General features: G+C 32.4%; 1 protein-coding gene across 2 annotated transcripts; it reads right to left on the bottom strand.

The window, feature by feature from the left end:
- Positions 1 to 8235: 8235 nt before the first annotated feature.
- Positions 8236 to 23425, bottom strand: LOC127729601 (neutral and basic amino acid transport protein rBAT-like). 2 transcript variants are annotated; one of them, XM_052237429.1, is made up of 12 exons: positions 23318 to 23425; positions 20919 to 21000; positions 19863 to 20185; positions 18331 to 18510; positions 17101 to 17231; positions 15809 to 15934; positions 14728 to 14853; positions 13626 to 13726; positions 12377 to 12563; positions 11501 to 11761; positions 9853 to 10004; positions 8236 to 9086 (listed from the first exon to the last, which is right to left on the bottom strand). In XM_052237429.1, the coding sequence occupies exons 2-12, from the start codon at positions 20990 to 20992 to the stop codon at positions 8876 to 8878; spliced, it is 1872 nt and encodes a 623-aa protein (XP_052093389.1). In that variant the 5' UTR covers positions 20993 to 21000; positions 23318 to 23425; the 3' UTR covers positions 8236 to 8875. The 2 variants fall into 2 exon arrangements, with proteins under 2 accessions (XP_052093389.1, XP_052093390.1); XM_052237430.1 differs by having other exon boundaries at positions 20919 to 20995; positions 23318 to 23401.
- Positions 23426 to 24593: the final 1168 nt, after the last annotated feature.

The following is a 24593-nucleotide window of genomic DNA, read 5'->3' on the forward strand; positions in this document are numbered from 1 at the left end:
GTTCTCTTGTTGAGTACTCATAAATCAGTTTCACACCACTAGAGGGTGTATTCAAGATTCTGATTCTCGTCAGTTGTCCTAGGTCTTCATGAAAAAAACTTTCTTTAAGAATTTAGCGTCGTTTATGTCTGTTGAATTTATTAATGACTTGCCCTTTAATTTAGAGAGTATCGTACAGTTTAGTCACTTGCCAGGTTGGTAATCGTTAAAGCCCTTATGGTCTCCTCAATATATCAATTCAAGTTATTTAGGCTTCGGCCTTATCTGTTTAAAAAGGGATACGCATGTGATGTAAAACAGTTTATGATTTTCTTTATCATTTTTGTTTTAATGTGCAAAACTGATTTTTTTTTGTAAGTGAAAAAATTATTTGTTTTGACATTTATTTACTGTTGTTTTATATTTAAAAGAGGCTGTGGTACTCTGAATGTGAGCTATAGTATTTTAAATCTCAGTATGAGGAACAAATTTACGTTTTCAATATTTCAAATCGACGGATTTATTAATGAAGTCTTAGAGAATATTTGAGAAGTCAATTCAAAATGAAAATTGTTATTTTTTCTTGGACAATGGTTTTGAATGACAAAGAACTATGATTGATGTTGCATTGATTATTAACAAGATATGACATCGTTATACACGATTTCTTCTGTGTCATGATAAAAGACTCAGACTATTAATTTTCAATCTGACGGACTGATAAAACTTGAATAGGTAGAATGCCTGATTTTTTTTTTATTTTACCAAAATTGTTCATTATAACAGGTTTTGTGTATAAATTAACCAGCGCTTCTGTACTGTCATGATTTATAACAAACCTTCCTTAAATTGTCCGTTGATACATTTAGAAATTATTAAGAAAAAAGGTTTCAACCCCTTCAGGCAACGTTGACATTAGATGGATTTGGCTATTTTTGTAAAATCCTTTTAGTCATAAAGCTCTTCAACTGATTCGGTTCTTATACATCATTGGCTGTCATATAATCGGCTTTGGGCGTTCATAATAAAGGTAAATTCAGAAAAAAAACGCTTCGGAAGCATAACATTTATAAAGTGTGTTGTTCTCATTTTTAACTGAACACATTCAAATGGCTTTCTTTCATGAGAATCCTTTACAGTATTTTACTATTCAATTTATTTTGCACGCGTTTTCCACGGAAAACACGAGTCTCACACGATACATCAGGAATAATAATGAAAAGAAAATTGGCGGTAGTTATATTCTATACTCATGGAGGTTTTGCAGATTTTTCTTCTTTCTAGAATGCGAGTTTGAAATGACGCCACATAAAAATATCATATAATTTCAATATTTAATTTTTATCCAGATATAAATCAAAATCTTGACAAGCATTTCGATTTATTTTGATATTTATGGACCTGAGATCCCCTTGGTTTTTGATAGTGTTTGTGTTGCACAGTCTGTAGTTTTCTATGATGTGTTTTGTGAACTGCTGTTTGTCTTTTTGTCGTTATTTCGTTTTTTGACTTGGCATCGTCAGTGTGTTTTCAACTTAAGAGTTTGAATATGCTTTTGGTGTCTTTCGCCTCTCCTTTATGAATCTGTTCGGAATCAAGATGATAGATATTCACATTTAAATGAAGCGACCACAGCCATGATCTCCTATCAAATAATTCGGAAAATAATATTCAATCAATCAGTATGTGTAGAAATAATGCATTATTGATGCATATTAGAAAATCTGTTAAAAGGAGACAATTTTATATGAAAGCTTTTTCTTGCAATTTTCCTTACATTTATTATTATAATAAATTACTTTAATAATTTATACATATTGTGTAACTAATTACTCCATTAAAAGTACGTTAAATAACGCAGTTTGTCAGCAAACAAATGTATCAGAATAGCTGTTATTATTCTCCTTCAAAGTATACATTTTTGATACTTTGTGTCTTTTCATTTTCTTAGTTTTTTTTAGTGTTTTGTGTCGATCTGACGAGTCAAGCCCTTTTTAACCGATTTTTACAGTTTGTTCTCATTTTGTACTGTTATATCCCTATCCCGGGCTAGGGAGATGGTTAAGCACTCGTAATATAAAACAAGGAGATGTGATATAATTGAAAATGTGACAACTATCCAACAGTGTCCAAATAACATAGATTTAAGCAATGATAGGTCTCCGTATGGCCTTTATCAATGCACAAAGCCCATACCATATAGTCAGTATAAAAGGCCTCGACATGACAAAATGTGAAACAATTCAAACTAAAAGACCAACGAACTGTTTTACGTTGAAACAATAAACGAAAAGCGGATATGATAAGACAGCAACCAATGTGTTAACCCAGTTACATTCTGTATGTACCTGTCCCAAGTCAGGAGCCTACAATTTAGTGTTTTTCATTTGTGGTTGACTGTCATGTTTGTTTTTCGTTCATGTTTTAAACATAAACCTGGCCGTTGGTATACCCGGTTGAATTATTTTACATTTTGTCATGTCGAGGCTTTTGTTAGCAAGATCACCATACACTGTTCTTGAGTCATCGACAAACTTTTGATAATGACATAATTTTATATCAGTGTGGACGAAAAATAATTGATTCATACCTTTACCTTGAAGTGAAAATAGTGGTTAAGATATCCTGTATTATGCCATACATTTCCTCTTTAATGCGAATACCCGTCGCTCCTCTCTGTGAACCAACATTTCTGATAGAACGAATTATCTACTATCAATCCACATTTTATATCCTACTAAGTTATATATTGTTATGAATAAAAGTAGATTCTGGGTATACGTCATTTAAACAGAAACCCAACAAAACCGAAAAACAAAAATGAAATATAACTTGTCTCCATTAATTCGTCAGCATAAACCAACTACATGTTTTAATTTTACGCATTGCAAGCAGTTCCGAACCCAATTGCAGACGGATTATCGGGTTTGTTTGGACAGGGCAGTCAATTTAATTAATAAGTGTTTTATAGGAGTCTTAGATCTCATTGCGTTATAGTGTAACAGCAAAGAGGGAGACTAAAGGTGAATTATGGAAATAAACTTGAAGAATATGCCTTTAAATCACAATTCATTTATATATTTATGGAAAAATATAATTGTCCCGTAATGAATTAACTGCATATATCACCATATTTAATAGAATTTATAGTAATTGCATGGTGCATTTACAATTTATTGCTCTCTTGATTATAGTAAAGTATAAAAGTTTAGTGGGTGTACAATATCAAAGAAATTACATTCAATCTGTAATTTGACACTAGTAAAGGAATTTTAGTCCTAAACGGCCATTCTGATCTTAATATCATCTTAAAAGTCTTAACCTAAAAAGTTGAGTCTTGTTTGAAATAATTAGTTGTTTTTCAGATATTTTTTAGTGCTGATCAGTAGTAAAAAGTAAAACAACAAAAATACCGAACTCCAAGGAAAAGTCCCTTAACAATTGGCAAAATCTAAAGCTCAAACACATCAAACGAATGGAAAACAACTGTCATATTCCTGACTGGGTACAGGCATTTCGTTATTTAGAATGTAGTGGATTGAACCTGTTTTTTTTTTGCTAGCCAAACCTCCCGCTTATATAGCAACAAATGAAAGTCTCACAAGATACACCAGAATGATATTGAAAAGAACGTGAGCGGTAGTTATATTTTACACTCATATAGTTTTCATTGAAGATTTTTCTTCTTTCTAGAATGCGAGTTTGAAATGACGCTACTTAAAGATATGAAATACTTTCAATATTCAATTTTAATCAAGATATAATAATTTAAAGTCATGACAAACACTTTGAATTTGAATTTGATATTGATGAAGTTTTTTAGAATCTAGGTACTAGAAACAATCTTCAAATTAAAATGGAGCGATTAAAGCCATGCTCTCCTATCAAACAATAAACACTTTAAATGAATGTTTGTTCGAGATATTTCTCTTGTTGTTATTATTAAATTGCTTTTCTACTTATTTGTGTGAGCTATGTGTCGATCTTATTAGTCAAGCCCTTTTAAACCGATTTTTAGAGTGTGTTCTTAAGTTTTTGTCACACCACTGTACCGGGTTAGCAGGGAGATTGCTGCACGCTCGCAATATAAAATAAAGAGACAACTATCCATCAGAGTCTAAATAACGTGGATTTAAGCACTGATGAGTCGCCGTATGTCCAATGTGCAAAACCCATACAGTATAGTCAGCTATAAAAGACCTCAACATGAAAAAAAAAGAGAAACAATTCAAACAAAAAGACCAACGGCCTGATTTACGACAAAACAAAAAATCACAAAACTGATATGATTTGCAACAACCAACGTGTTTATCTCAACCACATTCTGTAAGTGCCTGTCCCAAGTGAAAAGCCTATAATTTAATGGTTTTCATTGGTGGCTGTCTATCATGTTTGTTTTTCGTTTATTGTTTTATACATAACTCAGGTCGTTGGAATACCCGGTTGAATTATTTTTTATTTGGTCATATCGAAGTCTTTGTTATATTGATATACGGTTATGGATTTTTCTCATTGTTGAAGGTCCGCATCTTCTTATTTTACATGCATCTTATATCAGTTCTGCTTTGCAGACAATATTTGTAACAATTCAAAACAAGTATAAAACAAGCAGGATATCGGTCACATCTTCATCTGACATCGTCGGTTTTCACAAATAGAATTTTAGAATAAGCATTTTATGCCTTTGTAAATATCATTTACACAACCAAATCACCATACACAGTTATTCAGTCATCGACAAACTTTTGATAATGACATAATATTATAGCAGTGTGGACGAAAAATGATTGATGCATACCTTTACTTTGAAGTGAATATAATGGTTAAGATATCCTGTATTAAGCCATACATTTCCTCTTTAATACGAATACCCGTCGCTCCTCCCTGTGAACCAACATTTCTGATAAAACAGATTATCTATTATTAATCCACATTTTATATCCTACTCAATAATATATCGTTATGAATAAAAATAGATGCTGGTATGAGAGACTGGCTGGGGGGGGGGGGGGGGGGGGGGGTCCTTCATTTCTTTAGTCTTTAAAATTTGAAATAAATTTCATCACTCTTTATTAATTTTGCCCATTATTCTCTATTCTTTATATTTTAGCACCGCATTATTCTATTCTTTCTTTTTTTTTGCCAATTTGTCACTATTTTTTATTGTTTTGCCCTTTGTTCATTACTTTTTGCCCATTATTCTCTATTCTATCAAGCCAATCCAGATTTCTCGAGTATATTTTATTGACACAAAAACCCAACAAAATCGAAACTAGAGGCTCTCAAGAGCCTGTGTCGCTCACCTGTATCTACTGTGGTTTTGGAAATCATGTAAAATACGGTTAAAATCATAATAGATACCCTAATAATGATTGTAGCCAAGTTTGGTTTATTTTGGCCCAGTAGTTTTATTAAAAGCAGAAGATTTTTGAAATGTTTTACAAAAATTACCAATGAATTGCAGAAAATGACTTTAAAAGATTGAAGAAAGATACCAGAGGGACAGTCAAATTTATAGATCGAAAACAAACTGACGTCGTGTTGCTTATGTTATAACAAATCCGGTAGTCTAATTCGGTAGGTCACATTTAAAGGACAATAACTCCAATAAGATGTCAATTGCCAATTTTGGTCATGTTGACTTATTTGTAGATCTTTCTTTGCTTGATATTTTTGCTGTTTACAGTATATCTCAATCTATAATGATATTCAAGATAATTAAACAAAAAATGCAAAATTTATTTCACCCAGGGCCAGTATAATGCTGGAAATGCCTTTAAATGGATTTTTTAAAACAAATATGCTGAAAGCAAAGATATAAGAATGGTTTTTAGAAAAAAGTAACACTGAATAATTCTAAAAATGGAACATATCAAGGAGGAATTATTATCACTCCCCCAACACCCCTGAAAAAAATGAAGTCATCCCATTGTAGTCTTACAATAGTTACTGAAGACCCCTTATCCATATTTGAATTAGTTTTCAAGTTGTCACCATTTGAAATTGTTTTTTTACATTTTTCCTATAAACTTCTGTAGTAAACACCTATATTCTATTTTTACCCATGGCGACCATGTTGGTTGTAGGGCAGGGTCATCAGATACATTTTTCGATCAAAATACTCTAATTATAATTGTGGCTAAGTTCAATCCCATTTTGCCAAGTAGATTAAAAGTAGAAGATTTTTGTAAAAGATTCAAAAATTTGCGAAAAATAGTGAAAAATTGACTTTAAAGGGCAATAACTCCTTAAGAGGTCAATTGACAATTTTGGTGATATGACTTGTTTGTAGATCTTACTTTACTGAACATTCTTGCTGTTTACAGTTTATCTCTATCTATTATAATATTCAAAAACCAAAAACTGCAAAATTTCCTTAAAATTACCAATTCAGGGGCAGCAACCCAACAACGGGTTGTCTAATTCGTCTGAAAATTTCAAGCCAGATAGATCTTGACCTGATAAACATTTTTACTCGTGTTAGATTAACTGTAAATTCTTTCAGAGATATAAGCCAAAAACTGCATTTTGGCGGGGTCATCGGATACATTTTTTAAACTAGATACACTAAGGATTATTTAGGACAAGTTTGGTTTAATTTTGGACCTGTAGTTTCAGTGGAGAAGATTTTTGTAAAAGTTAACGACGACGACGGATGACGACGACGGACCACGGACGCCAAGCAGGCATGGGGTACTCGTAATCAGTAATCGTAATCATCTGTAATCGATTACATTTTGCAATGAAATCCCATGTAGTCAGTAATCATGCTTTTTCTTATTACAAGTAATTGTAATGTAATCGATTACAATGTAAAAAAACAGGTGTAATCATGATTACTTTTAGATTACTTTAAGATTACATTCATGATTACTTACTGATTACAAATTTTGTATATGATTATAGTTTTTGATATACAATATAAAAATAAGAAGATGTGAAGCATGAATGAAAAATTATCAAACTAGTATTCACTATGATGGATCGTTGTTCAATGTGATTGATCATATCATCTATAGAACAAGTTTAGTATAACCAAGTTGGGCATGTAGAGTGAAAATGTGTGATTTATTTTGGAAATAAGTTACTAAGGGAATTTACCTTTCCAAATGTTTCATTGTGAGATTGAGTTTTTGTGATACAAGAATATATGCTTTGAAAGCATTTTGTGTTCCTTTGATAGAACAAATCTTATATTAACTAAAATTTAAGTTTACACAATAGTTTGAACTAAACTACATGGAAATTTAATAGCATAGAAAATTTAGTTCCAATTTTGACTTTGATGATCGACATAAATGAGTCCAACTGAATTGATAATGGATTTTAGAACCAAATTTTATTTTTTTACAATTAGTAGACTTTGTTTTCCATAAATGTTCTTTCCAACTATATCAAGTATTGTAATTTTTCAAAAAAATATATACATGTTTTATATAAACTACTTATAACTTTATTAATATTGCAATTAAGACAATTAATTTTTAATACCCAAGCTCACCAGTTGTTTGTCAAAAAAACTGAAGTAGTAACACCTGTAAAAACATATTGCTGTGTCAATTATATCTCCAGAGACAATAAAACTACTTAATTGATTTTTCATTATTTATTCAGGTTTTATTGTTATTTGGGCAGTTGGCTAATTTTTTTATAAAAACAATATTTCGATATCTTTTACACAAAAAAGGACACTTGTCTATGCTATCAAACACCTGTTACACTGCTCCTAGTTGTCTTAATTCTTAATAAGCTGAATAAATAAAGGATTTTAAAAAACACACAAATTTTCACAAAAAATCGATTACATTAAAATAGCAAAGTAATTATAATTTAATCGATTACATTTTAAAGTAATCGACCCCATCCCTGACGCCAAGTGATGAGAAAAGCTCACTTAGACTTCTGAGTAAGGTGAGCTAAAAAGACCAGAAAATAAAACTTGTTTCTGTTAAGTCATCATCATAATCCATTTTTTTCAATTTTAAGCATTAGGGCAGTTAAAATAATTAATATGAGTTTTACAAGAGATCCCATATTGTGTTATAGTGTAATAGCAAAGAGGAAGATTAAAAGTGAATTATGGAAATAAACTTTAAGATTTTCTACGTCATTTTGTCTCTGTTGGAGCGTTGTGTCATTGGCAATCATACTATATCTTCTGATTTTTATATTGAAGAATATGCTTTTTGATCATTATCCATTTATATTTTGTTGAACAATCTCATTGTCACGAAAAAATGAATAATATCACCATCGTTAGAAGAATTTATAATTTATTGCTCTCTTGATTATAGTTAAGTATAAAAGTATAAAGAGCGTACAATATCAAAGATATGACATTCTGTTATTTGACACTAGTAAATGAATTTAAATCTTAAATGACAATTTTGATTTTCACATCATGCGAAAAGTGTGAACCTAAAAAGTTAAGTCTTGTTAAAAGTTATTGTAATTTTTCAGAAATTTTCTGATACTTTTCGTTCGCTTTTCAGACATTTCAGTATGATTTTGTTTTGTATAAATAAAAGAAACTACTGGGACAGTCTGAACATATAGCAAACGAATAGTCTAACATTACTAAATTTACCGCTGCGGATAAGTTTGAAAATTGTCAGAAAGACTAAAATGACTTATTAATTTATTGTTCAGTCTTGTAAGAGGCTGTTTAGATAATATAAGTTATCTACGTTCATATCACGTTAAAAACTGATTTACTAGTGTGAATATAAATGAGAGAAAAATTAAAATATTTATCATATTAATACTCTTAGAATATTTCAGATCTGTAGAATTGTATGTATTATTAATGGTACTTTGTATGTTATTTAAAACTAATGTCCCCTCGTATTTTCAGAATAGTCGTTTTTCAACATATCATGTATATATGTAACTAGTTTTAAAGTTCTTTTGCTTTAAAATCCCAGGAAACAACGATTCCCTGAAGTGGCGATAATCTTAGAGATTCTGTTTCGACATCGTCATCAACACTGAACCCTACGTCACTTCCTGTTGTCATCACAGCAGTGGCAGTTGATTGGATTGTACCATGTGAGGATGTGTAGTCATGAGTTTCTGCATCATCTCCAAAGTTGATTGCAACCAAATATCTATAGACGAAATTAAAAAGAAATTAAAGCGTATTGCATATTAATCTCACAATGAAACAAGGTTGTACTTTAAATTGTACAGGTGTTGAAGTTCATTTCAAATAAACCCCTATTTCTTGTTTTCCTTTTAGTGAAAACGTGTGTGGGGAAAGAGGACGGTCGGGTCAAACTGTTTACTCTTCATACTAAAACATTGCTACTATGCTACTTGTATAGGTGTTGACCAACTTCCAGGCAGGACCGAAGCTCATAAATTCGGCAGGCCTTCTGGTAAATTTGGAGAGCCGACGGCCTTGCTTCGGAAGTTGGACGTGAAAATCTTGATAACTGATTTTAAATATCCATCTTTCGACGGTTCAATTTACAGATTACTTCATTTCATGTTTATTCTTGCTATTTTAATGTTAGCACGCCATTACTTCCATCATTAGTAGTAACGCATCTCCCACGTGGAGCTTCCTTCATAGTCTTAATGCATTACGAGTAAAAAACGGTACAGATCGTTGAACAATACAATTATATACGCACCTGTTCACATATAGAAACTCCAGGAGGATGGTGGTTGTTAAATTCCAAACAAAAAAAAAATATGCTGATCCCCAACTTTGAAGTAAAAAATATTTTTAAAGAGAAAGAGGAAAATTATTTTTTTTTATTAGATTTTAGGTGAAGTTCGCGCTTCAATATTCAATCGGATTATAAATTGTCAAGCTATACTGCTTAATAAATATAGTGAAAATTTAAACTAAAGCAAAAAATACAATACCCTGTAACTCCATCAAATTCTCGGACGAACGAGAAAATATTGTTGCTAGTGACAGCTGTATGATACTCTCCATAGCGGAAGGCATCCTCTGTTCTCAAGGAAGACAAGCCTTTGATGAATTCATAAAGAGAACCAGCCATATTCATTTGTGCCTGAATTAAATAAAAAGGTTTATGTCATTTTGGTATCAATTTAAGTAAGTAGGTTTTTTTTTATACGAATTAGATTTTGAATAAAACAGCCATCACCTGAAGAAAATTGATATTCACTACGTTAAACGTCACATGTTTAATGATGATAGAATGTTTGAGTACAATTGGTTTTGGTAAATAATTGTCCTTACATACATTTTCTATCACTCGGAATATGGAATAAAACTATTATTGTCTTTTGTTTCGGTAAATGTGTAGTTGAATTGACTTTTGAAAAAAAAACCTGATATTGAATTCGGCCGTTGGCCTCAGCGAATATCAGTTTTTCAAAAGTCAATAAAACCACATATTTACCTCATTAAATGAAAGAAATGTAACCGTATAATATGAATGACGATATTAACTAGGTGTTTTTTCTCACGTTAAATGACTTTAATGCATTGTAAATTATAATTGCTACCTCTCTGTAAACATACACGAAATCCAACAAATAATTACAAAAAAGTTTCAAAGATTATTGACAACTTGCATACATACAATTGTTGTCCAGATCCCCTTTAATATCCACTGGCAAATGAATTGATCATGTGACACGAACACAGGGAAATAATTTCTTTCGTTACCAAATGAGATTTTTATGTCGTCGATAGACAAAATATGACCACGAAAAAGTATCCCCCCCTTCTCTCACTATTCTCCTGAATAACATTTTTCAGAGTTATCAATGGCATACTATTGATTTAACTGATATCAGAAAATATTGAAATCTGACATTTAGTGACCTTTGTTTTCTGAATGCGACATTGCTTCGTTCATTTCTAGACATATAACAATCAGTTAAATTCCAAAAACGTTTTTGTTATTAAAAATGCCTTTTCGCATCTGGCCCATAGGATTCCACATTAAAATTGGTCCCGGTTACATTCAAAAATACTTATAGGTTAAACGAAAGGTACTTGAAATTCGTACAAAATGGTGGATTGTTGATAGAATTATTGTCATGGTAAGGTTTTATTTCCTCATCTGCTTTAAAAAATTTTGAGAACTAGAGATGTATTTACCCACTGATTATCAAATTACCGAAATTCTATTAATACAAACACGATTTGAATATCTTGACCAAATAAAAACATTAAATCTTCGCCAAAACTCAAAATTGCATGGTGAAGTGCATATGAACATTGTAACGTTGCTTATCTCGTACATTTTTTTTTCAACCAACGACGTCTTTAGCAGATATTCCACCGCCGGTTTTTTTTGGCTGTTTTGATTTTAAGTGTTGTTCGAGGTTTGAAAATGTGCATTCTGTAATTTGGTTTTGACAGTTAACTTCGGTTTTAATTTATATTAATACTGGTGAAATCTTTATTGTTATGGTTACGTATACAGTGAGTTCCACATGACAGTATGAGACTGTATTTGTATTCAAAATAACAAAGCAATATGATTCAGTAAATCCTAATTTTTTTAAAGGGTTGTTAATTTTGGAAACGTACAGCTGCATTTATAGTTGAGAAGTCGCTATTAACACCGTTGTAACAAGCATTTGTACAATTCCATCCGGCATTAGTAGAGTTTTCCCATTGCATTAACCCAGTAGTGACATGTTCTGTTGTTGCTTGTAGGTCAGTCATTCCGAGTTCGTCTCCGTAGTATACAATAGGTGTACCCGGAAGTAGCATCGACAACATATAGAAAGGCCTACTAAAGTTGGATGGAAATCTTGATGCAAATCTGGACATATCTTCACCACCAGTCTGTTGATTAAAATATACTATACATAATTCAACATACTTTACAATTTAAGTTCTATTGAATTTCTGGACAAAATTCAAATAATTATAAAATTTTCCTTATAAAGGAAAATCAAATGCGGATGGCATATTTTTTTTCAAAATTTCGACAACTACCATTAAAGATTTAGAACAAATAAAATCAAACGACCTTTGTATTGGTATGTTTGATGTACATACATACTTTCTTATCAAAACGATTCTTTCTTGTAAACAGAAATATGATATATGTAAGAATTTCTCAAAATAGTATGTGTAATTCAAATATACATTCTAAGACAATGCAAATTGTTTACAATACGGGACTTTTCTGCTTACAGTTTTTATTCTAATAGTGTGAGTATTTATTCTTTTGTTAAATGGTCAGTTTTTCATTGGTCTTTGTCACAAATACACCATTGCTTTCTCTTTTAAAACATAAATCTGAAAATGTCACCAAAGTTGTATATATCTAAAAACAAATTCTATTAAAAAGCACAAAAATACTGAACTCCGAGGAAAATTCAAAAAGGAAAGTCCCTAATCAAATGGCAAAATCAAAAGCTATCTATAAAATAGCTATAATAATATATATATTACCATCCAATTTGGCCATTTGTTATTTGAGAAGTTGTTAACCCACTCCATCACGTAATCTTTTATACAGTTTCCACTACAAGGTGCCATGCCTATTGGATTTAAAGATACATGAACACCACTGCCAGGGAAGCTACCATAATATTGGATTTTTTCAGTTGTTGTTCCTCTTCTGTCAGCCATTAAAAATCTATGATAGAAAGCAATTCATTGCACATTATCATTAGCAAAGAAATACATCGTGTGTTACATGTGTTTTAAATGGTCTTTCCTTCATATATAATTTGGCAGTTAATAACCACTTTGACAAATCTGAGCGAATGTTTATTGTTTACTTAACATCCAGTGGCAAATATTTCATGCATATTCAGGAGAAAAATTTTTGTGAGAATTCATATTAGTTAGTTGTGCAAAGTTGGTCGACCGGGATGAAGTGTGGGAAATTAAGATTACCACTGGAAAAAGAGGATATTTTATATACGGACAGATATTTTGCCTATCAATAGGCCACACACGTGACAAAAAGCGTCCCTTCACGCATAATCGTAATTACCGTCCCAATTCGAACAGGACGTGACTGCGTATTCATACATCCAGTACAGCTAAAATGACGCCCCTCTGTTGCGAAGGTTTAAATTTTCGGCTGTGAGAAGTCCATATAGCCATTTTTCTCCTTTTTCGTGTCTACCCCTTGATCTCATTGTATTCAGGCTTAAAAACTCTAGTCTCCCATAAACATGCATACTCTGTGATTGATAAATGTATTAAACAATAGTTGAATTCTTTAAGACTGTGAAAGTAAACCTTGCCGTTATAAATTTCAAAGCATTTCATGCATAGTAAGTACAAAATGTACTTCTATTCTTGTGCTATCAATGAGGGTCTAAATGGGGGAGGAGTCCTTCATTTCTGTATTCTTTAATTTTTTAGGCAGTTTTTTCTCTATTCCTTATTTGTTTGCCCCTTATTCTCTATTCTTTATTTTTTAGCCTATTTTCTGTATTCGTTATATTTTTGGCCTTTTATTTGGTTCTTTGGGCCCATTATTCTCCATTATGTAAACCCAATCGAGACCCTCATCAGTACCTGTCAAGTTTTAAAATAATACCCTGGAAGTCCTTACTAGGGATTCTCTAAAATAAACAAAAAAGGTCTATTGACTTAAAGGCAATCTAATTTGCATAGGCAATCGAAGACTCTTCAAATTTCAAACCGGTGCAAAATGTAAATCTTTCTATTCTTTTTAACATACTTGGAAGATGTATTATCCGCAGCCTCACGGAACACTGACATCAGGAATCTATTACTTTCCAGACCATATGTATACTCATGGTTGTAATAATCATATTTATCCTGTAGGTAAATACACCAATAAGTTATACTGAGTTACATGTGAAATAGTTGTAGCAATTTGTGAAAAAAGTGTGCATAATTGTAGAAAGAAATTGAAAGCTGTCGTATTGCAGTTCAGCGAGAAAATAAAATCAAGGTAGAAAAAATGTTTATAGAAATGGAATTGATTTGAAAACAATAAAAATCTTGAATTTTAAACAACTGAAATATCCTCCCCATCCCGCAATCCTACATAAAATAAAACATTTTTTACTTAATAACCACGCATATGCTCAAATTATCTCAGCCACAATCCTGTCCTCTTTTTCTCAATTGTGATATCGAACGAATCTGTTCTTGCCATGAGCAAGAGGAAGGGTACCACATTTGGAGCACGATCATCTAAGCCTTCCGGAGCACCTGAGATCACCCCTTATTTTTTTTTTTGGGGGGGGGGGGGGGGGGGTTGGGGTTCGTGTTGCTCGGTCTTTGGTTTTATTTGTAGTGTTTTGTGGACTGTTGTTTGTTTTTTAATGTCGTTTTTTTTTGCCATCATGATGGTGGTGTAGGATTTTCTTCGACCTATGATTTTTTATTGTTCCTTCGGTATATTGTGCCTCTTTTTCGAAAGAAAGTATCGCATTAGAGTCAAACAATCGACAACACTACAGGTGTTTGTATGCTATTAGATTCTTGCTTAAGGATTTGACATTGCCGAATCGTCACAACTTATCTAATGAAGAGTTAAGTTTTTGAATTTTATTTAATTTATACTTCAAAATTCTATCCTGCCTGAGAGAAGCAGAACATTTGTTTGTTTTATTAGAATAAGAGAAAGTTCCGTAAATTGGGAATACATTGGCGATGAACTGCGATGATTGTTTTTTTGTTTTTGTTATTATCTTGGTATTGCTAACTGTTTCAGAATTAATTTATTGTACTAGTTTCACCTAGGTTTATTTATTTGCTCTTTCTACTTTTGTTTAAAGAAACTTAAAATAAATTGCATGAATGCAAAGTACCTCAGTTACACCTGCTGTGTTAGAAACTGTTTCGTTGCGCATGTCATAGTCTTCGAATATGTACCCGCTGTTTCGTATATACAATCCATCTACGTTTTCTGTTACCATCCAGTATTTCATAATATCCTGACAAAAATAAAAAAAAAAAAATGACAATAATGCACACAATGAAAAAAAGCACATTTGTAATGTCCATATCTTTGTTTAAATGCACATCCAATTTGTTAAAGTTGACATGTGAAACTTGAATGAGACAAGAATTAGTGACATGTAAAATTTGTATGTTATTCTGCATAGGAATTATATGAAGACGGTTTGTTATTTGTCTGTTAGGTTTAACACCATTTCTTTTCATCAACCACGAGAGTACCCAGGGTATCGTCATCTGATTGGTACGAGTCTCCTGAGAGAACCGCACGTTGGACTATGTGGGATGAATAAATATATATGCAGCCATGTCCGGCTGGAACGTTATATCCGATGTCTTTTGTAGCAAAAATGCCATTTTCTGCACGTTAAAAAAACATTGCAACAGCTCGTGTATGGGTATATATAGGTTGTTTTTTTCAAGGAGTAATTTCTTTCCATATCCAAAATACCCTTAATTTTAATTAACAGTTTAATTTTCCCAACCACAGATAATCGTTACAACTATACTTTCGGTACCTGTGCCGGTCTGGCTGAAGGCATGTACGACGAACTATTCACAGCAGTAATTGTGTTCTATTCTTTTTGTCGTTATTTGATTTTGGAAGGATAGTTATCTCATTGACAACCATGTCACATGTTCTTATTTCAAAATGATTAAATACTGTAAAATTTGCAGTCATTCCTGAAATATATATTAGCCAAAATGCCAATAAGTCAAATTGGTGGATTCATAATCCTTGACAGCAGACGATCTCGAGCGACCTTAATGAAGGTTATATGTCATGTGCAAGAAAAACACATAATTTGTAGCTTTGTTTCCCTTTCATTCCTTTTTTTTCGGGTTTTTTATTGGTTTTTTTTGGTGGGATAGATGGGTGATGGTGAGAGGGGATGATAAAATATAACTCTCGAAGAGCTGTTACGTCATTACCTTTAACTCGTTTACAACCATGGTACTTCTTAAGTTTAAGTCAGGTTGGCCCGTCTTAAATTGATGCAGGTAATACTCATTCCTGGTAGAATCCATTTCCCAAGAAGAATTTCCATATTTAGAATTCTGCAGTAAATACAAATATTGTAATTTTATTTGAATTTATGACAAACTATAAATAATATAAAATAGATACTTCAACCATTTCTTACAATAGATATAGGAAGATGTGGTATGAGTGCCAATGAGACAACTCTCCATCCAAGTAACAATCCATTTAAAGCTTTTAGGCTGAAATTGCTAACAACCCCATCTGATGTGGAAAAAAATTCATTCCGTGCGCTTATCTACCAGTTTAACCGGACTGCTTTTCTAACGAATGTAAACAAACCAGACAGCTGGTACCCCGTTATTTATACAACACATGTAAACATTATCTACAAGGTTATTGAAAAATAAACGAAATAACAGGAAATCTTACATAAAAATGTACTGACCAATCACCCAAGTGGGTTATAATATCCCGTTTGGGATATAAATATCCCGTTTAGGATTTAAATATTCCGTTTGGGATATAATATCCCGTTTGGGATGTAATATCCTGTTTTGGATATAATATTCCGTTTTCGGATATAATATCCCCTTTGGGATGTAATATCCCGTTTTGGATATAATATTCCGTTTGGGATATAATATCACCTTTGGGATATAATATTCCGTTTGGGATATAATATCTCGTTTGGGATATAAATATCCTTTTTGAGATAGTATACCTACATGGGATATAAAATAACTGTGCAAAACAATAATTTTAGATTTATGGAGAAACATTACAAAGTGCAATGGTTATAAAAAAGGCAACAACTTTTGGTTAGCAACTTTTCTGAATACCTGGTTGTTATGAGTTTGATTCCTTGGAAAATTCTTTTATTCAGACGGATCAATCTAGCAACGTATTCGTTTTCTTGAAAAGTCGCTAAACAAAAGTTGTTACTATTGATCTAAACAAATGCACTTTTTAATATTTTTGCTAACTTAAAAATTAAGATTTTTTGCACTGTAGTTTTATATTAAATTTGGGCTATAATACCCCCCCCCCCCCCCCACCCCAATGGGTTATTATAACCTATTTGAGTAATTGGCCCCACCCTGTATAATGACTGTCTCTTAATTCAACGTCTATATCAACAACAACAGACTACTTGATGGGCAAGTTTATGACATGTCATGATTACAGGTATAGAAAATTCGACTTTCAATGGCCAGTCAGTTATATATAATGCAATATTTACCCAGTTTGTAATCTGACTACTCCATACGTAATAGTTTTTGTACTGAACGTCGGTTTGAGCCTGACTGTCCAAAAACCACTGATGCTTATCGCTTGTATGGTTTGGTATGAAATCCATTACGATGCGCATGCCTACAATAACGATTCCCATGAGTATCATATGGAATATATAAAAGTATTAAAAACAGAGGAGAATCATGTTAGAAAATAAATAAAATTTCTACTCATTCAGAGATATTCCATTCGTTTTCTTTACGTTCATTTGGGTTTATCTATAACCCATAAGTGTGACTGACATTTTCGCCATATCGTGTAGAAATCGGCACTTTGTATTCTTAATTTTATATATCCATTTATCTAAATAAACTAAAATAAAAATAAGCAAAGGGTTCGTATTGCTCAGTCTTAAGTTTTTTATGTTGTGTTTTGAAAGTTTCACAAAGATTTGTCAGGCGGTTCAAAAGAAGTAGTGGACACAAAAGTTGCGAACAGAAGAACACCCTATCACCATATACCACCCGCTTTAAAGGGGATAAGTAATGCCTTTTTTAGCTTCTAATTCATGTTCATGAAGAATGTTATGGATAAATACAAACATTACAATAAGAAATACACGAGTTTCAGACTGGTCCCGGATATGTCCCATTCCTTGGCATTTCAAGTTAATGAATGATGTTTGCTAAATATCAAGAGGAAAATATAACATTACTATCAGTACGACAAACATTGCATGCATTTAAGGACTATAGATAATGTTTATTTGAGTTTGTTTCAGTTTGTTGCTTTATAATGTAAAAATTCCACACCAAGACACATCAACTTCCCAACTCAGTACTCACACCGAATATAATTTTAAGTTCCTGGTTGTACCCGACTGAGCATCGAATCAAAAATCGCCCTCTCTCGAGATGAGTATGCTACTTCATAACTATTCAGGTAATACTTTTTAATTAATGTCTTTCCATGTTTCAGTTTTCGACAGATTAACTAATTTTATTTCTCCAAAAACAGATGTTAATATGTATGATTTGAGTGTAAAAAAAGAGCTAATGATGAATAATGTTTTCACTTGTTACATATTTTGTATAAGTTTCCAACTTAGCTTTTCACTATTTTATGTGAATAAAAGAAGGAATCGAATTCCACTGGTACTATGTTTGATTATTGTTTCAATTGTTTCGTCTTTGAGACTCTTAACATCGTTAGATATATTATCCAAAACTAAGTATACCTTTGTCGTGTACAGCCTTTATCAAATCTTTCAAATCTTGTAAAGTTCCGAAGTCAGGATCAATCCTTTTATGGTCTATAACACTTAAATCATCTTTTGTTGCATCCATTTTGTAAACAGGACTCAATGATATAGCGCCAACTCCCAGGTCTTTAACGTAGTCGAGCTTTTCTTGAACACCTGAAAAATGGAAAGCTGATGTTGAAATAAATGTCATTTTTACTTATGAAAATTGTCATCAATGACAGTAATATTTTAAACAAAGCCTCTTGCCTTTGTTAGTCTTGTATCATTTTTAATTTTAGTTTCTTGTGTATAATTTGGAGTTTAGTATGAAGTCCATTATCACTGAACTAGTATACATATTTGTTTAGGGGCCAGCTGAAGGACGCCTCCGGGTGCGGGAGTTTCTCGCTGCATTGAAGACCCATTGGTGGCCTTCGGCTGTTGTCTGCTCTATGGTCGGGTTGTTGTCTCTTTGACACATTCCCCATTTCCATTCTCAATCTTATTAAATACAGAGCATTCTTAACTCATTTTGTTTTCTTTTCTTTTTTGCCGGACTTATCCATTGCCAAGTGCGAATCTGGTCCATGTTATACATAAAAGAGGAATAAGTGCATATATGACTGTGTAGATGTGGGCATTTCTGTATTCTTTAATTTTTTAACCCATTTTCCTCTAGTCATGCTTTATATTTTTGGTCCATTATTCTCTATTCTTTATATTTTAGCACCCCATCATTCTCTATTCTTTATATTTTAGCTACCCATCATTCTCTATTCTTTATTTCTCTACTTTATTCTGCACTTTTTGTCCACAGTTCTCTATTCTGTAAACCCCATCCAGACCCTCATATCGCAATACTGACTTGATTTTCAGTAATTTGCTTGTGCAGTGCTATCATTGGATAGCAGGAATCACTATTTTCTTTTTTTTTCACATGGTATTAAAGAAGTATAGTTTCTTTCACTTGGCAGTATTCAACATGTGAATTAAAATGCCAGTGTCCGTCTGGGCTTGTTTTCAGTACTTCCGATTGTTGATAACTTGGCCAGGGTATTCAGTGACGGTTTCAATATAATCGTATTGTTTACCGTTAATAATTAATAGCTATTTGTTCTCATAGAATTTTGTGCAGTTATTGAATTTTCGTTCATGTTCCTAATCAGAATTTTGCATTATGTATTGCATTAGTTTTTATTTTATGTATGACAGAAACATCGAGACTCTATGTACGATATTATATTTTAATGAGTCTGTGTTTGTGATGTTTTGAAAAATTTATTTATGAAGACTACAGTACAGGATGGAGGAATGTTTAACTCCCGGCTGGTGCAAAAGCTGGCGAATCTGATCAACCTTCGATGTCACGATAGTAGGAAATGAAAATATCTTTCTCAGTATCTCACTCGCTGATGATAGGACATTATTTGGTCGTTAGGGGTGTCAAATTGATTTCAGTTCGACTACTTTTAACCAAATATTGGTTTATTTTTGCAAGACATGTACTCTAGGTTTTAGCAATTTACCTTTCAAATCGCCTATACCATCATCATTGCTGTCGTAGAAACTTCTGACGTGTATTCGATACATGACGTCATTCTGCCACCATGATCTAGAATCTTTGTCCTTACATTTTGGATAAGCAAAGATCAGCGCCACCACGGTAATTATCAAGGCTATCCATCCAATCAGAATTATGGCAACACATATCATTCGTAGTCTTACCCATAATGGCTTCGATGAGTGACGCAGGAGTTCTTCTTTTCCCATCCCTCGAAAGGGAGTCCCGTTCTGCGTGTTCCCTGTTTGATGCTCCGAGGCCATTTTTAAATTGATGTCATCAGGATTGCTAAAAGATTTGTATGTTACAGGCATTTAGATAAAACAAAATGTTTCAGTTTCTAAGATATGAAAAACTTTTCCTATATATACATGTATAATTATGTTATAGATGTAACAATTACACATTTATAGTTAACTAAAGGTAGATATATAAACAAATAAAACAAATGAACATACTAATCAGATATGAGTGAGCACGAGACATCGTTTACAATGATTTAGTATAAAATTATTAAGGAAAAATTATCACACTTTGTTTTCAGTAGAATTTTATTGCATGGCTTTTTTGCTCGATTTTCAAAGCCTTGTGGTAATACATAATAATGTTCACTTGCATGTCTGTTGCATGAAGCCCTAGATTACAATACTTATTAGCAATACAAATAGCCAACTGATCAGAAGGTGAAACACTTAAGTCAAGTACTGTTTATTGGTTCATAAGTTTAACTGAAACTATTTGACTATTCCATTGGTATCTAAAAACTAAAATACCAAAAAACAAGTATGTATAAGACCTAGACAGCACAAATACAAACGTGGCAAAAAAATATTTAAGAAAAATCACCTTAAAAGTTAACATTTCAGGTGCAACGAAAGGTTGTTCCACATTTTTTTGTAAGTTAAGGAATGCAATATACTAGTAGTCAAAAGTTGGGAAGATACATGACATGATTGGATTTTGGTGTAAAACGAACTTTCATTTTTAAAAGTTTATCTAATGCCTATATAAAACAACTTACGTATATTTGGGGGCATTAGTTTTGCCCTCGCCTACAGTTGTAGCACTCACAAGGTATACACCAGATTTACTCATCTTCTGCACTGCAAGTATTATTGTTTTTAATACACATTTTCATTTTATATTTTTGATTGATTACAGCAGAGAAAGTATAAATTTAAGTATATTCAGTGTTGGTCCCCGGTTGATTGATTGTGGGTATTTAACGTCACTATCAGCACTTTTATCTATATCAAGGCGGTCAGATTTTATTGATGAAGAAAGCCAGAATACCCGGAGAGGACCACCGACCTTCAGCAGGAAAACTTACAACAGTAGTCAATTAAGATTGGATTCGAACGCACCTGCAACACACGGGGTTCGAACTCACAACCTTAGTGTTGTTCCCCAAAATAAACACCAGCCTCTGTAATAAAATGATATGGTCAGGGCATCGACACTTCCTGGAATTGGTAAACAGATTATTTGATATATTTGGATAAATGGTGTTACGTACTATAGTTCCCAATTCATACTACTAGTATTACAAGAAATGTTCTAAACACCTCTGGCTTAAACAACTTTCACAGCTTCTTGTATTTTTTCAAATGCTTTCAGATTTGTTTAAATTTGAAAAACGCATTCGCCAGTCATTAGCACTATATGTACATGCACTAACCCTCATGTGGTCATGATCTTTGGTATTATTACATTGCAAGACCTTTAGATCGAAACACTAGGCAACCATTGTCATTCTCTTACATTTTATGTTTTTGTGAATTTGAAGCTTTGAAGTTTTTAAACTTGAAATTTTGTGGTTATACCTGGGACTTATTCATTTCTGTATTCGCAATATGTTTTTAAGGTTAACAAGACGTATGCAAATAGGCAGTTTCTTATATCTTAATTGAAATTGTGCATTCAGCTAGAAAATGAATATGTATACATCTGAATAGAATTGAGAATGGAAACGGGGAATGTGTCAAAGAGACAACAACGCGACCAAAGAGCAGAAAACAGCCCAAGGCCACCAATTGGTCTTCAACACAGCGGAGGTGGGCTTCAGCGGGCCCAATAATGTATACATCTGAATGTATAAAAACCATTATAATAGCATAACTGCTTTACTTCTAGTGATTTTATTTGATGGAAAAAGGGGACATTAAAAACCTATATGTCGAAGAAAGAAATGCAACAACATGACTAAAAAAACAAACAGACGACAAGACTACGAGTGTCCAGAATACACATCCGAGAAAATTAAAGATTGAACAAGTCAAGCCCTGTCAAAAAAAGAGTGAACACGGGTTCTCTGGAAGGGTCAACGTTTCCGGACCTACTGGTGGAAAACGATGTCTTACTCTTGTTTAAATCTGAAAAAAAGGCATCACAGAATAACGAATATATCAAAATCTGTATACAAAGAGATATTATTACTAAGAGATCATAAAATGAAAAGTTGTCGCCAAATTTAATTTTAGAAATAATATATACATGTACATGTATATTCATAAAAAAAACAAAAATATAAGACCTTGACAACACAAATACAAACGTGGCAGAAAATAATTTAAAAAATATCACCTTAAAAATTAATATTTCAGGTGCAACGGAAGGTTGTCCCACATTTTTTTGTAAGTTAAGGCATACCATATAGTCAAAAGTTGGGAAGAGACATGACATGATTGGATTTTTTTTAAATATATCTGGCTGAACACTATCAACATTACTGATGCATTAACAAACATTTGAAATATATCAAGTCACAAATATATGTGTGCGGCCTACTTCATATGCGAAAACAAAATGTACAAATCAGACCAGATCCACTCTTAGAAAGCAACAAATGAATAAAGCGAGTTATTCTTGTCTGAAAATATCAATTATGATACATAATATATGTATTTATGCTTAACAGGCATGTCAGGGGGAGGGGGACAATGTTTCATAGGTCCCAAAAATTAAGAAAATTTAAGGAGCATTTATTTTTTTGTTGTCTGATGAGATGAAGATTTGTGTTGAAAAGGGAAGGATTAGAATGGGTTTAAAACAAATGGGCTAAAATTGAGTAAAACAAATTTAAATAGTAAAATATTTGGAAAACTAAAAAATATGAGGACTGGGGAAAGTGTAGAAAATGTGGAAAATGAATGATCAGATCACAAAATACAATGCCCCATCTGCTTTGATCTTGTACAGTTACTACTTATTCATTTACTGGCCTTAGTTTGAAGACGACTTTATGAATGTTTCTTGAGAAAAGCGAATAACAAAGGGTGTGTCAGACTGATAGTATCTACATACACAAGAAGAATTTCATAGTCACATACATATTGCGTTAGTGTTGATGCTTTATGCTTTTGAAATATAGTAACTAATGATTATAGCTATAACTTCTAATTTTTCACACAGATGCCTTACCTTAAAAGTCAAAATAGTATTCCAAACCTGCCTTTATAAACAGGTTTAATTTTTTAAGGTGAAAGACAGTAAATTAAAGTTATTTACCTGGATTATTCTATTTTGTAGTTTACCTAGGTAATGCAGGTTGCTATAAAATATTAATTTATTTACAAATTGAAAAAAAAAACCTTGGCTATTAATCATATTTCATACTTAAACTTAATATTTCTAGTAATTTCCTTATTTTCTTAATTATTTTCTATAGTTAAGAGAACGTTTCTCCACGGATCATGTTTAGTTAGCACCTAACAATGTATTCCTTTCGCTGTGTCACAAATCGTCTTTATTTATATGCACACAATAAAGTTAAGATTGACTGAATAAAATCAAACAGGTAGATAAAAGTTATCAAACGGATTTTGTATAAGTCAGGTCAAGTTTACATGTACAACTATGATAAATGTTGATAACTGTGTACATAAAATTGAGAATGGAAATGGGGAATGTGTCAAAGAGACAACAACCCGACCATAGAGCAGACAACAGCCGAAGGCCACCAATGGGTCTTCAATGCAGCGAGAAACTCCCGCACCCGGAGGCGTCCTTCAGATGGCCCCTAAACAAATATGTATACTAGTTCAGTGATAATGGACGTCATACTAAACTCCAAATTATACACAAGAAACTAAAATTAAAAATGATACAAGACTAACAAAGGCCTGAGGCCTTTTACATGTATGTAATGGGTTATCCATAGATAATTGGTGTTTTTACACACATGTACTTAGGCTAATGTACTACATGTACATGTAATGAGACACTCAACAGACCATCTCCGGGTGTAAATAAATAATTCCTGGAGAAGAAAATGACTTTGTATTTAATGAAATGTTTCTAAAATTACCCACATTAGCTTAAAAATTCTGCACAATAAAAGAGCAGAACAATTCTTGAAGGTAATTTTGAAAACAAGTACTTTATATTCATGAAAATAAATGTATAAACGTTTTGTGAAAAAAAATATCACAAAACACATAAGAATTATATGAAGCATTGTCACCAAAGAAACCGATCATTTGTCGTGAGTGCTAATTCCAACAGGAAATTGAAAACTGGATTGCACTCCCCCTTTTTTATCCTTGCTTATTTCCCTATTCAATTGTATTACATGTTCTAATTGTATTAAATATATTCAAGTGATACAAATGTCTTTGAAAACATGGTGATCAATCCTTGTCTTCAGTCCTTTATCATGGAAAATATTATGCTACACTCTGAATATGTTACAATCTTG

The sequence above is a fragment of the Mytilus californianus genome, unplaced genomic scaffold, assembly GCF_021869535.1.
Source record: "Mytilus californianus isolate M0D057914Y unplaced genomic scaffold, xbMytCali1.0.p SCAF_2, whole genome shotgun sequence".
In the NCBI taxonomy this organism is placed as follows: domain Eukaryota; kingdom Metazoa; phylum Mollusca; class Bivalvia; order Mytilida; family Mytilidae; genus Mytilus; species Mytilus californianus.